The sequence below is a fragment of the Pogona vitticeps genome, chromosome 2 (assembly GCF_051106095.1).
Source record: "Pogona vitticeps strain Pit_001003342236 chromosome 2, PviZW2.1, whole genome shotgun sequence".
NCBI classification, from domain to species: Eukaryota; Metazoa; Chordata; class Lepidosauria; order Squamata; family Agamidae; genus Pogona; species Pogona vitticeps.
The window spans coordinates 235,732,972-235,748,567 of NC_135784.1; the positions used below are offsets into that span (position 1 = coordinate 235,732,972).

At 40.4% G+C, this 15,596-nt stretch overlaps 1 protein-coding gene across 1 annotated transcript in view; it reads right to left on the reverse strand.

Moving 5' to 3' along the window:
- The window catches only part of TRPM6 (transient receptor potential cation channel subfamily M member 6), a 120,013-nt gene that overhangs the window by 60,272 nt on the left and 44,145 nt on the right, over positions 1 to 15,596 (reverse strand). The window contains exons 16-20 of the mRNA XM_072992227.2: positions 15,310 to 15,590; positions 11,348 to 11,576; positions 8,371 to 8,526; positions 6,532 to 6,675; positions 4,689 to 4,817 (exon numbers count right to left, since the gene is read on the reverse strand). Coding sequence (XP_072848328.2) covers positions 4,689 to 4,817; positions 6,532 to 6,675; positions 8,371 to 8,526; positions 11,348 to 11,576; positions 15,310 to 15,590 — 939 coding nt within the window. The remainder of the gene's footprint in view (positions 1 to 4,688; positions 4,818 to 6,531; positions 6,676 to 8,370; positions 8,527 to 11,347; positions 11,577 to 15,309; positions 15,591 to 15,596) is intronic.

Here is a 15,596-nt window from a genome sequence, read left to right on the forward strand (position 1 = left end):
TTCCCATCACTCTTGGCCTCTCTAGTCCTTTGGCTCCAGAACAGGAATCAATCAGTGGTAATAGCCAGGAGAAGGGATCCAACCTGTGCCCACCTGACGCAGGGAAGGATGTGGAGGTAGACCCTTTCCAAGTGCCCAAGCTCACCTGTTCACACTCTTCCCTCAGGGAGGGGAGACTGACGTCTACCCCATCCTAACCAAAACCAAACCAAAATGTCTAACCAGTCAAAAGTGGAACAGATGTATCTCTATATTTAGGTTTCTTTATAGTAGCAACTATCATGAGACACACTCAAGGCAATGTAAGATTACTTGTTGTAAGTTCTAGGTCAAGCATAAGCTGCTGGAGGCATGGAAAAAAGGCAAAACAGCTCTTGTAAATAAAGTAACAAATTAATTTTGCTGGTTTGCTTTGGTACAAATAGAAAAAAACAAATCTTTGTCATTTATCAAGGGCACAGCAATCTTGAAAAAGAGAGTTTTCAAAATCAGGTAAGTGGAAAATAACATGTTTCCTTCCTGAACAATGAGAGTGCCCCTAAGGGTTTTGTCAGCTTTACTAAACAAATCATGAACTGGAATCTTTGGGAGGCCATGAAAAAAAAATTGGTACACATTATACCGTAAAGCCTAATTGTAAATACTATGATCACACTGATAAGTTACAAGTGAAAAAAAATGTTGAAATGTGAGCCTCCAGACCTTAAGAAAGCAAAGACATGGAGGAATAACTTTATACACATGACTTCCTTTTGAGTTAAATGGTGCTATTAGTAAGTGTAGCAATACATAAAGAAATGAAGGGTGTCACAATAACTCAACACAATCTGACATTTCAAGCAGATCTGCAGCATAATACACATACAGTAGCACCTGAGAAATTAATTAAGCATAAGACATAGTGTTCTCTAAAATTCTACTCAATAGACCAGAACCAGTACAAGCATGAGGTTGTTGTTTAGTCATTAAGTCATGTCCAACTCTTCATGATCCCATGGACTAGAGCACGCCAGGCCCTCCTGTCTTCCACTGCCTCCCAGAGTTGGGTCAAATTCATGTTGGTTGCTTCAATGACACTGACCAACCATCTTGTCCTCTGTCATCCCCTTCTCCTCTTTCCTTCACACTTTCCCAACATCAGGGTCTTTTCCAGGGAGTCTTCTCTTCTCATGAGATGGCCAAAGTATTGGAGCCTCAGCTACAGGATCAGTCCTTCCAGTGAGCACTCAGGGTTGATTTCCTTCAAAATGGATAGGTTTGTTCTCTTTGCAGTCCAGGGGACTCTCAAGAGTCTCCTCCAGCATCACAATTCAAAAGCATCAAATCTTCGGCCGTCAGCATTCTTTATGGTCCAGCTCTCACTTCCATACATCCCTACTGGAAAAACCATAGCTTTGACTATGCATACTTTTGTTGGCAAGGTGATGTCTCTGCTTTTTAAGATGCTGTTGAGGGTTGTCATCACTTTCCTCCCAAGAAACAGGTGTCCCTTAATTTTGTGGCTGCTGTTACCATCTGCAGTGATCATGGAGCCCAAGAAAGTGAAATCTGTCACTGCCTCCATATCTTCCCCTTCCATTTGCCAGGAGGTGATGGGACCAGTGGCCATGATCTTAGTTTTTTTGATGTAGAGCTTCAGACCCTTTTTTGCGCTCTCCTCTTTCACCCTCATTAAGAGGTACTTTAATTCCTCCTCACTTTTTGCCATCAGAGTGGTATCATCTGGTTGTTGATATTTCTTCTGGCAACCTTAATTCCGATTCATCCAGTTCAGCCTTTTGCATGATGTATTCTGCATGTAAGTTAAATAAGTAGGGTGATGTCTATGTGTATAGTCACCTGGAAAAGAGTGTTTGTGATGACCAGCTTGTTCTCTTGACAGAACTCTAGTAGCTTTGCCCTGCTTCGTTTTGAACTCCAAGGCCAAACCTGCCTGTTGTTCCTTTTATCTCTTGAACCTTCAGTTCTAGAAGGTGTTGCAAGTCATCATAGAATTGATCAATTTCAACCTCTTCAGCATCTGTGGTTGGTGCATAAACTTGGATAACTGTGATGTTAAAAGGTCTGCCTTGGATTTGTATTGAAATCATTCTATCATATTTGAGATTATATCCCATTACAGCTTTTCCCACTCTTTTGTTGACTATGAGGGCTACTCCATTCCTTCTATGGGATTCTTGCCAAACAATAATAGATAAGATAATCGTCTGAATTGAATTCACCAATTCCTGTCGATTTTAGTTCACTGACACCCAGGATGTCAATGTTTATTCTTGCCATCTTCTGTTTGACCACAGCCAGCTTACCCAGGTTCATAGATCTTACATTCCAGGTTCCTATGCAGTACTTTGCAGCATCAGACTTTCCTTTCACTTCTAAGCATGTCTGTAGCTGAACGTCCTTTCGACTTTGGCCCAACCACTTCATTAGCTCTGGAGCTACTTGTACTTGTCCTCCACTCTTCCTCAGTAGCACGTTGGATGCTTTCCGACCTGAGGGGCTCATTTTCCAGCATCATATCTTTTAGCCTTTTGTTTCTGTCCATGGAATTTTCTTGGCAAAGATACTGGAGTGGCTTGCTAGTTCCTGCTCAGGGTGGACTGCGTTTAGTCATAACTCTCCACTATGACCTGTCCATCTTGGGTGTCCATGCACGGCATGGCCCATTAGGTAATGCTTTCTAAAAGAACAGCCTTGGGGTTACATGAATCAGCAGAGAACATGAAATCATTTTAAAGCAAAAATTACAATTCAATGAACTTCTCCATCATCACGTTGTTGTCACATTTTACCCAAGCCTTTTGTACTTATATAAGAGATCTCTAGCCTATGTCCCTGGACTGGAAAAAAACCAAACCTATCCATTTTGAAGGAAATCAACCCTGAGTGCTCACTGGAAGGACAGATTCTGAAGCTGAGGCTCCAGTACTTTGGCCATCTCACAAGAAGAAAAGACTCCCTAGAAAAGACCCTGATGTTGGGAAAGAGGGAAGGCAAGAGGAGAAGGGGACAACAGAGGACAAGATGGTTGGACAGTGTCATCAAAGCTACCAACATGAATTTGACCCAACTCCAGGAGGCAGTGAAAGACAGGAGGGCCTGGCGTGCTTTGGTACATGGGGTCATGAAGAATCGGACATGACCTAATGACTAAACAACAACAACAAGTCTATGTCCAGGCAAATTTTAACCATTCTACATAGCTAAGGCAGATTCCACATTATCTTGTCTTATCTCCTGCCCATTACAATAAAAAGGAATTTTGTTTTACTCCTGCTGAACTGATATTATGGTTACACTAAGAACATGAATGGATAGCTGGATCAGGGTTTTAAATATTGTGTTAAATTATGGTCACATGGTTTTTGAGCCAATGTGTACATCACAATCTGTGTGTCCCTGTGCATCATATAATCACCTTTTTAAAAAGGATTTAAAACTTGCTAAACCTGATTCAAGTGCAGTTCTTTTTCCTAGTGTAATCAGGCTCTCAAGTACATTGTTAGTGGGAGTGGGTAGCCAAATCGTGTTGTTTAGCATAGTAAATTGTACTAGAGTAAGCCCAATGAAACAGTGGGGATTCAGCGAGTCAACACCTTTAAAAGCTACATTTAGTCAAAGAGCCCTACTCTAATTTCCATTTACTATGCTAAAGTAAGTCACAGTTAGAATAGACCTACTTGAGTCAATGGAATCTACGGAGAAGTTGACTCACCAAATCCTCCTTAATTCAGATGGGGCTACTCCAGTGTAACTTAAGCTAAGCAATAGGATTTCATTATTTGGAAAGCCCCAAGAAATAGAGGAATGTATTTGATATGAATGCATATGTTTTAATATAATACAAAACAGATCCATTCATATCAGGTGGATAAATGCTTGAACCAATGTAAAAAAGACCCCCTGTCAGCACACCCTCACAGCTTCTCCTCTCTCCACTGACATTCTCTCTCTTTTTTTACAGCTTAAGAATGAAGAGCAAAGCTTCTCTGCATTGTCAAGAATTTTCTTTTTCTTTTAAAGATAAGACGAAGGAATGATGAAGGAAATGCTTGTTTACAACTTATTAGGTTGTTCTTTTGTAACATGCCATCTGCAGGGCTATAAGTAGAACTGCAAGAAGCTCCAAACAAGGTTCTCCTCCTCCCTGACTGTGTAGCCAGTCAAAGAGAAGAGATCCAGGGAAACCCAAATTCTCTGATGCAATTTCGCAGCAAGTGTGTGCAAGTGAATTTCCATTTCCCTCTCTGTGGAGTCACACCCTAAAACTTAGGAGGTTTCTAATTCAAAATACATATGGTATCTTAGCAATGAAACGGGTTTTCAATGTTTTCAAATTTTGGAATGCTGTACACCCAACAGAATGATTCAATGTGATTCAGGTGTGCTTTTGGGAAAGAAATTCAGTCATAACATGACAATTTTAAATTCTGGATAGCTCAGTGGTTTAAGTCTCTGGGCTACAGAGCCAGACATTGGGAGTTCAATTCCCCACTGCGCCTCTTCGACAGGGGCTGGACAGGGGCTGGATCCATAGGGTCCCTTCCAGCTCTGCAGTTCTAAGATTATTAAATATTATGATGATGATTAATGGTGATCTACCCTATACATAACTGTAGGCATATATTATTTTTAATCCCTACTAAATATAGAGAGCAGCAAAATCAGAATAAAATAAAAGAGCATACCTCTCTGACTTTCTCAATGGAAGTGGTGAAAATGTAGATGATCACAAGCCATTCTTGCACGCTGGGTGTTGGCTGCATCTCCACCAAGACGGTGTAAGTGAACAGCATGAGAAATACTAAATATGCCATCTAAAGAATACACAAAACACGTTGCATGCAAACAGGCAACTGTGAGAAAAATTAGAAATTAACAAAAAGAGCACAATACAGTATTTCTCGTTAGCATTTAAGTGAGTTCGCCACACAACAATTCAGGCAAAACTTTAGCAGGCAAGTCACTGATTCACAAATGTTGGGTACACTAATTTTCAGAATTTGAAGGAAAAGAAAAGTATGCCTCCAAGATTATAGCAGCTGCCATGACTGAGGTCAATGGTACAAATGAAAAAGTACTGCTGCAATGGGCCCTATGAGGGCAGCTAAAGGGGCAGGGAGGATAAATAAAGGAATGAATTATAAATAATATTTCTGGACTACAGATATCATGCCATCCCAGCCCAAAACTTGGGGATTAGTCCAAAAGTAAGATTTCCAAACTCTGATACAACTTCAACCATACAGAGAAGCAACCATGTTGGCTACTCCTTGGTGTGTTTATTCTCCTCAGGTAGGCAGTTAAGGAGAGAGAGTGGTGATGACTGGGCCAGCTGATGCTGTTCTTGAATGGAGGTGCATTTGCTTCAGTGGAAAGGATGAGGAGCAACTACCAACAGCACCATCATGGGATCACAGATGGAGGCCACTACCAAGGGACCCAACCAGCATTCGGGTGGTTGTATATTTTGCAGGTAGTCCTTTACACTGTCTGAAGGGCCATCTGGGCCAAAAGCCACAAGAGAAGATTAGCATCCCACCCCAATTTACACCCAGACACACAGATCACCTGGTTACCGTTTCTCACTATACAGTAGTGACATTTTCTGTCTGAACCATAATTTTAAAATGTGCACATATCTACAAATTGGGATATACAAATAATATATAGATCTGTGTCTTCTCCCTTTTGAGAACATGTGATGCTTACTGTCTTTGTTACTGACACTGTAGGAGTTACTGTTACCTACACTCATTTTGAGCAAACTTTGTAACACTGGTTGCTGAGATCAGCACAATAACACATTCCTATTGTGACGTATAGTGGCTAAAATCCTGTTGCTTAGTACAGGAAATCACACTAGAGTAGATCCACTGAAACAATGAAGATTTGATGAGTCAAGTCCTCCATAACATCCACTGATTCAAATGGGCGTACTCTAATTTTGACTTACTTTAGTGCAGTAAGTCACAGTTAGAGTAGGTCCACAATTTACTTCTCTCACAAAGGCAGTATTCTCAATACATACACTTTTCACAAACATTTTTCTCATTCAGGAAATTAACCCATTCTAATGTGTTTTTCCCCATTCAGAACTGTAAGTTATTAGAGAACTGAAATGCAATCCAGTATTTCAAGCAGATTTTGGCTACAGGGATGAACATGACACACAAATGTTTTCTATTGCCCCTTACTTGAACCTCCAGGAGCACAGAATAACATCTGGCATTAAAGAAACAAGATAACTTAACTGGAATAGGCCCTAGATTGTCTACTTAGCTTTTATTCCTTTCAGCTCCTCTTCTTTCCTGCCAAAAATTGAAAGCATCCCCTTCCTTAAGGCCCCTGAGCACTTCTGATGGGATCTCTCTCTTTTTTTAAAAAAGTACCCAACTGTGCCAGCTTAAAAGATCAAAATTAAAGTTATTTTTTACATTCAGTGGTAAATACCAGGAGGTCTGTGGAGTAGATTTTAAGAAGTGTTTCAGTGTATTTTTTTGAAAGTTTATAATATCAAAAATGACTGACCGTGTGGAACCAGAACTTGACAATAGGAGCACTGTAGAATTCATAGATTTTCCTAGTCCAAGGAAGGCTTCCTGGATCGTGGTTTGCAGGGAAAGTCTGCCTTTGGTCCTGTTCCTCAGCTCCATATTCTAAATCGTGGTTGTTCTATGTAAACACATAAAATTTTCAGATTAGTAGCTGGACAACCAGATTAGGTAGCTAAGCAGAAAGGAAGAGAAATATACCATATATTTCCGTGTATAAGATCCCCCCCTTTCTAACCCAAAATTTCTTTCTTTGCAAAAAGTGGAGGTGGAAAGCAGGGATCAAAGCATTTTGATCCCTCCCCCCTCCTTACTACTGTATATAAAATGACCCTCAATTTTTCCTTTAATTATTTTAGGAAAAAGTGTCATTTTATACACGGAAATATACGGTAGTGCAGCCACTTTTTAAAATATATTGTTGCACAAGTAATAATAAAAATTTCCCCTTCCTAAACCTCAAGGAATAGATTATTTACTATAACCATGATTAGCACTCAAGCTCAAACTATAATTTATGGCAAAGTTTTCCATTATTATTTTGAACTCGAAACAGAAGGCTTTCTTAAGTTCCAAGTCTAATATTAAGGGAAAGGGTTAACGTAAAACCCTTAAAGAAGCAATTCTGTGCTGGATCCAAAACTCTACTAGTTTTCAGTATTATTTGGCTTCCAAGTCTCTACTTTTTATTACTACATAACCACACAAGGGCCCAGTTTTAAGCAGGGCCACTGTGATTGCACCTGTCTACTCCACACGTACAGGTGCTTAGAGGGAATTTCCACTGGCACCTATGCAGGGTTTTACTTTTACTTTTTTAGCCCCCACATACAGGGGAGTTTGAACGATGGGGTAAGCTCAAACTACAATGCATGGTGGTCTCAGTGTAGTTCAGGGCCCCACAATCATAAAAAAAAAGTAAAGTTCATTTATCTGGTACATATTTAATGTAGAATGCAATTAGCAATGAGTGTTTCTTGACTTCTCTACCCAAAACAGAACTGTATACAGACAAAAGGGAGGTATCAACAGGTTTGGAGGAACCCAAGACTTGTAGAAGCACAGCATATATTTAGAGGCCAAAACCAAAGAAAGAAAGAAAGAAAGAAAGAAAGAAAGAAAGAAAGAAAGAAAGAAAGAAAGAAAGAAAGAAAGAAAGAAAGAAAGAAAGAAAGAAAGAAAGAAAGAAAGAAAGAAAGAAAGAAAGAAAGAAAGAAAGAAAGACAGGCAGGCAGGCAGGCAGGCAGGCAGGCAGACAGACAGACAGACAGACAGACAGACAGGCCGGCCGACCAGGCTGAGTCCTGGGTTTGGAGCAGAGTTGCTCTCCTAATACAAGAGCAATAAAATAGAAATATTGTCAAAGAAGGCTTGCCTGCTAAATCTCTGAATGGGACCTCTCCATTCTGCAACATTTTGTTGAAGGCCTCATTTATAATCTTATTATGCTGAAAGATGTTCAGGAAAAAATTTTCCCCTGACAGAATAAAGCAAAGCAAAGCAAAGCATGCTGCTTATATACCGCCCCATAGTGCTTCAAGCACTCTCTGGGCAGTTTATAAGTTAATTATGCAGGCTACACATTGCCTCCCCCACCCCTTGCAAGCTGGGTACTCATTTTATTGACCTCAGAAGGATAGAAGGCTGAGTCAACCTTGAGCCGGCTACCTGGAATTGAACCCCAGGTTGTGAGCACAGTTTTGGCTGCAGTGCAGCAGTTTAACCTGTTTATATTTAAAAGCAAACACTTCGTAATAATAACTCAAATCTTCTCCACATTTAGAAAAATAAAATCTAAAGTTGGAACTATACGAACCCATGTAAAGTCATCTTTCATACTGGATGTGTTCGGATCTCCCTGGTCCCGTGTGAACTGATGGAACTCCTGTGACTGAGGGACATGTGACATTTCCGCTTTACTTTTAAATTCCAGCATGAAGATGGTCGGGGGCAGAAGAATACTTAGAATCACCTAAAAGAGCACCAGTCAGTTACTTAACAATTATTCAGTATTTTACTTTGAAGCCTTCAAGGTCACAATGGCAAATGCTTCTGGAAAAAAAAATGAAGAAAGTTGAAGTCTCATTTGGCCAAACTGTTCTTGCTCTACTGCTCCTCAGGAATCAAGAGGCTTGCCCAAGGCCACAGATTAGGCACATGACAGAAAGGGGTGTGTGTGTTCCAAACCTCAAAGAAGCAATGCTTCCTAATTTTCTGCCCCCTTCTCCACCCTGTATCCACAGACTAGCCTTGCTGCAACACGATGGCATGGTGTGCTAGGAATTGCTCTTCCTCCCCCCACACACACACTCCAGCTTCTGATGCTTGCACCAATGCTTCCCAGCCTTGAGTCCCTAGATGTTCTTGGACCAAAACTCCCAGAAGCCTTCACCATTAGCTGTGCTGGCCAGGGTTTCTGGGAGTTGTAGTCCAAGAACATCTGAGGTTCCAATTTTAGGAACCACTGGTACACCAAAACAAGCAAAACAACAACAACCCCTAACAGAAATCACCTGGCAAAGCAACAGATGCCATTTTGTCTTCATAGGTAACCTATTGGCAGCAATCTTGTTATAAGTCACAACTAAAATAGGCCGAATGAATCAGTGGGGGTTTTGTGTGAGTCAACTCCTCCATGAGCCGACTCTCATTGTGATTTACTTCTGGATTTCAGCCATTTTATCTACTGCAAGGAGGTATTCCAATAACTGTTAGTTCAGCTTTTTTTAAAAAAAAAACTTCATTAGGCAAACTCATGGAGCTCTGGTGTCTCAATAACTACAGTATTCAGTCTATTTAGAACTATTATTTACAACAATAAGAGGTTCAATAGCAACAGATTCTTTAAGCCAAACAATGCATAATGCTAAACAATGTCTTAAGGCCACTTGCAGTTGCGTCTACTTTTTAAAAATTGTAAAACAACTGTGGTGACGATGGGGGTGGCATCAAGACTATCACACACAGGAGTTGTGACCACATTACCCCCTCATTATTCCAGCTGAAGAGGGCCTTTGGGGAAGGGCCTGGTCATCCCTATTGGGTGGGGGTAGACCAGTTCCTGCTCCAAAAATGCATTGCCCAAACTGTGACCTAGTGGTTACTTTCAGGGATTTCAAAAGGGACAAAATCTAGGAGTATCTCTTCTCTCATGCTGGCTACACGTGAGGCTATTTCACAAACTTTGTCAGCTGAACATCCTCCCTCACTTGCAAAGCAAGGATCAATAATCTCCAAAGCTTTTATTCTTAGCATGATGAGCAAGTGTAGCATACCAAAGCTGCGGTATTCTTCCCAAACAACAGCCTACCCATAAAACTATTACAGTACTTTCTTTCCTACTCAACTTCATTTTCTCTTACAGTAGATTTGCCAATTTATCATCATTTCTTCACAGAGATGGGAAAGTCAAAAAGGTACTCAACTGTATTTAGTGTTGCTCCCCCTTTATCGCTTCTAAATATTGAAAAATATCCTGATAGAAGATGGAGCCAACATCAGTAAAGCAAACACAAAGATCACAGCTCCTTGTAGGAACTATCTTGTAGGAAAGAAAGCTGTTCTAAATCCATGCCTCCTTACTACAGACAAGGACAAAGACACAACTTTTAGTAGCCATGGGCAACTCTGATACAATCAGGTCTAGGACTCCTTTAATCTGTATTTGCTTTAACAGAGAAGAAGCCAACTGCTACTGTGTGAGCAAAAGGTAGCATATTTTTAATGGACTACAGGAGAGCAAGGCAAACATTATTTCCTTCAGTAGTCTTACCAGGAACACTTCCAAACAGATAGTGAACATCTTAATAGATGAGAGACACAAAGGAGTGCCTCGTTAAGAATATTGCAGCCTGTGCCTCAACATACAGTCTCTGCCAACTTGTTATTGTGGCACAGTGATTATGTGCCTTTCCTGTCCTGTCCTTTTCTTCCCATGACCTGAGATACTGTTTTATTTGCAACCTCGCATGCTATCTGTAGTTTATGTGACTGGGATGGACTTTTCTGTGCTGAGGGGATTGTATATTTGTTGAACACTAACCAATAGTTCTTTCCAACCTTTGAATTCAAAGAGAGCCTCACTTCTCTGCTGAAAGTTTCTTTCCCTCTCTTTCCTCAGTTTGTGGCAGTTACTGTATTTGTTGTTGATCTGTTCAGTTGGTTGCTGAGTATGTGAGCAGTAAAGAAAGCATACACAAGCCTGTAACCTCAAGTAACCAAGGCAGACTCTGGGAAACTTGTAGCTATTCTCCTCTCTCTGTACTTCTACTACAAAAAAGAATTTTGCTAGAAATTCAAAACTGCAACAAATACAAAACATTTTGGTTATATTTTGCTTTATAAATGCAAAAAAGCAGGCCTGCTTGGAACTTTGGGGGAAGAAGATGGGAGATAACTAGTTTTTGTTATTGTTAACTAATGTAAATACCACCACATTGAATAAGGTATTTGGAAGACAAATTCATATAGATGGCCACTTGCATGTCATGCAGTGTTTGTGAATCATGTTCTGCGCTGATTTCAGTATCAGCCCGACATGTCTTCTTTTTTTATGGACCTGTCATGCAGACACACTAGATGAGGATGAGAGCTCTGTGGCTCTTCAGATGATGCTGGACTCTGATTCCTATCATTCCTGGCCCCTAAACATATTGGCTGGAGCAGATAGGTGCTGGAATCTAACAAAATCTATAGACCAAAATGTTCCCCATCATCCTGTAATACAAACATCTCAGCCTAAAGCCAAATAAATTGTTTCTGTTTTAATAAGAGACAACAGAGAAAGTCTCTACCTTAAACCAGGAATTCTTCCTCATTTTCAAGCGGCCCATCCACAAATCAGTTAGCAGCATCTGTGTGCATGTGTGAGACACAAAAGGTCGCAAACCCACTGACACAGCCAGCTTCAGGCATGTGGAGTTACTCCAGTTCTTAAGCTCATAGGTCAGCAGCTTCATGGCCATCTGCTCATTCTGTTTGAATGCATGGTCCAGCACATCTAGAGCCAGCTGCCCAAATTCACTATGACAGCAAAGGAAACAAAAAGCAGGGGAGAAAGATGCCGCCAAGTTCAAAGTACTGACTGAGCAAAACCAACCATGGCAAACAATACATGCCGTTCCTGTCATGTGTATACTTTGATCATAAACACTGACTTCAATGGGAATCACTCTGAGTAAATGTGCAGGAAATACTCCAAGTAAGTGTGCAACCAAATACAGTGGTGCCTCGCATTACGAGCACTCAGTTTGACAACGAAATCGCATCACGACAAAGATTTTGCGATCGCAAAAGCGATCGCAAAATGATGTTCCCTATGGGGGAATTTTGCTTTGCGATGATCGGTCCCCTGTTTCACTAACCGATTATTACAAAGCGATGTTTTTCTGCCAGCTGATCGGCGGTTTCAAAATGGCCGCCGGGTGAAAAACAAGGCCGCCCGCTGTTTTCTGGCATGGATTCCTCGCTGCGCGGGCAGCGAAAATGGCCACACTATGGAGAATCTTCGCTGGACAGTGAGTTTTAAGCCCCTAGGAATGCATTAATTGGGTTTTAATGTGTTTCTATGGGCTTTTTAAAATCACATGACGATATTTTCGTTCGACAGCAATTTTTTCGGAATGAATAAATGTCGTCATGCGAGGCACCACTGTATAGCATTACATTTCTCCTACTATTTCCAACTCATCCAACCCTCTGAAAATGTATTGTGGTAATCCAGGCAATCTCCTAATTAGAGATCCAGTTCTTTCTGTTTTGCTGCCTTCTTTTTATGATGAGCAACAAAGCATGTAACCAGCATCTCATTTACAACTATGGCAAAACCCCTAACTCCATTGATGGATTTGAGCTGCATTCATATGGGAGCTCCTGAGCTTCCTATTATGCCAACCTGTGCATCTTTACTCAGACCACTGTGCTCAATGGTACTTATTCCCGCCATGGTGCATGCTGAGACTTGCAATTTTACAATTTTCATCAGATTAGCAGGTACAATTAAGTGAAGGTGGATTGTTCAAAGATAGGTGGAACTCAAACAGATCCTAGACCAGTGGTTCCCAATCTTAGATTACCCATGCTTCTTGGACTGCAATTCCCAGAAGCCTTTACCACTAGCTGCACTGGCTGGGGTTTCTGGGAACTGCAGTTCAAGAACACCTGGGTGACCTATGGTTGGGAACTATTGTGCTAGATGATAGCCAATTTATGAAGAATGAGCCATGCATTTTGACTATGAGTCATGGAAACTAAAACAATTAACATATAATAGTTATTTTAAAATTCTGAAATAATTGGCATTTTACCTGTGTATATAAAATACAAATAATATCAAGAGAAGATAGCCATGTTAGTTGGTTGCACCAAAAACATTACAGAGTCTTGCTGGCACCTTAGACATGAACAAGTTTTATTAGGATGTAAGCTTCCATGAACTTCATCATGTTGTACAAACAATTCCAAACATATATTGGTCAGAACCCTATTCAGTATTGACATGTGTGGAGCTTCAATAGCAGAAGCTCCCGTGGCAATTTGACAAGGTGCTGGTTGTTTGCCCAATCACAAGGATCTGGTCCTTCATCAGATCATTGTAGGAACTTCAAAATGCTGAACAGATACTGAACATTGATCAACAATTGTGCTACATGGTTGTTGTGGGTTTTTCGGGTTCTTTGGCCATGTTTAGAAGGTTGTTCTTCCTGACGTTTTGCCAGTCTTTGCGGCCGGCATCTTCCGAGGACAGGAGTACGAACACAGAGCATGGACAGAGTTCCTACTCCAGTCCTCCGAAGATGCCGGCCACAGAGACAGGCAAAACGTCAGGAAGAACAACCTTCAGAACATGGCCAACAAACCCAAAAAACCCACAACAACCATTAGATCCCGGCCGCGAAAGCCTTCGAGAATAAATTGTGCTACATTTTAGCAGTATTCCTTGTTTGCATTAGCCATGTGCCCTTGCAAGTAGTACATAAAAGTTACTGAATTGTGCTATATTTTATAATATTGCAAGACATAAAATGCTGAGGGAGCAGCTACCTTGAAAAATACCATGCTTACCGTGTTGCCATCGGCACAGTTAAATTCAATGTATTTTTCATTGGTTATGCAACATACAGTTAATTGCAAATAAACCCAGCTTTTTTTTCCCTAGTCATTTGTTGGTTTTTGCTGTGCCAACAGGGGCTACTATATGGGGGGGGGGGGTGTTTGTTTCCAGCAATACAATTCACATCTGTTTCTGGCATGTGTGATTGCATACATCCAAACCCCCATGAGCTCTCTGGCCCCTCCTCTGAAGAAATATTTGTACAGTGCTTGCTAACTGTGGCAGTACGCCACGTAATTGCTCCAGTTCTGGGGTACAACTGTTTTGTTGCATTCACCTCTCTGATCATATTGCATAATTACTTAATGCAACAACATTAATTTCTTCAAAAGAGAAATACTCAATAGGGGAGCAAAACCCAGGGAAAACCATTTCTGTGATTGCAAAAGGCTGACAAATTTTTATATCAACTCAGCACCGAAACATTTGCAAAATTAAAAAAAAAAGAACAAAGAACTAAATTGGACTTAATGAGTTTTGTACTTCTGCTGTATGTGTGTATTTGGACACACGCAATGTACAAATCCTTATGAAAATCAGAAGTAAGTCTTCCGGAACAGCATAGCTACTTACAGTCCTGATGGCTAACGGGAGATGATGAGAGGAAGGGTGAAGAAAGCAGAAAGTCAACAACAGAGAAAGGAAGTCAGTTTATGGTGTGGACTCTTGCCCTAAAGCCACCAGGAGCAATTATGTATTTCCATCTGGACATTAGGAAGGGTTTAACTGTCAAAGGAGAACTTTGAATCAACCTGACTCAAACTCAATTCAAACCAATATAACTCCCCAGCATAATCACACCCTGAGATTAAATATAACACATCTATACTAACACCTTCCTGATTTCAGCAAGATGCAGAATATTCTAGACTCTTTAAAGAAATGTTTCATGTCAGTGCCAAAAGACAGTACAAAATTCTGTTGTGCTCTGTGGCTTTTGAAAGTGTTTTTCATATAGATTTTTATTTACTGTTTTTATTATAAGACTTGTTTCTTTCTTCTAAAATATTTGTATTCTTGTTTTTAGCTTTTAAATATTGACTTTTTAATGGTGTATGCTGCCTTGGGTCCTTTTAAGGAGAAAGGCTGGATAGAAATAATTTAAATGAATATTACAACAGTAGTTTTTTTTTTAGAATAATTGCCTTTTCTTTCTGTGCCCCACCTACAGAGTAAGGAATGACAGCTATACATTAGGTAATCAAATGCGAGACAGCCAAGACTCTACCAGCTGTCATAAATTATCATCTTATTTATCTTATGATCGTGATAACACAGGGGTAATGTCCATGGTAACAAAATTACTGAAATGACCGATGACATTGAACTGTTTAAAAAATTAAAAATTGGAATCTGAGTATTCCAATTTTCAGATTGATCCGGTATACTGGCTACTTATTGACAATAATCTTTCTCATCTAATTTACTTGTCTCTAGAGTGGGAAAATGTAGTTTGGTTAATCTGCATATCAGATCGCCCAAGCCTTTTTTAAAAATATGTCTCCATTACTTGTTGAAGCAAAGGCCATCCTTCAACTCCCACAGGCCATAATATTATCTGGTCTTGATCGATGGAGAGAAAAATGTCTAACCATTCTAAGCACTGTAGATCTCTATTATGTGAAGTGAAGGGAGAGCCCCTACTTTGAATACTTCTTCAACTCTTCTGAAGTATCATCCTCCATGTTGCTTTGTTTGGCTTCATGTGCCATGGCTCTGTAGAGTTTACAAGCCACCACAGCTTTGACCATTGCTTCCTTTCCATGCTGCCAGAAGAACATGGCCATTTTCTGCCTTTTCATCAACACTGCCCAAACCAAGAGGTCATTATAGGGGTAAATAAAGCCTGGAGACTCTTGGTCATCAGAGAAAGTAAATTCATCTTTGAGTTTCTTCCTGTATTTATGAAGATCTGCTGATTTTTCCTGCAA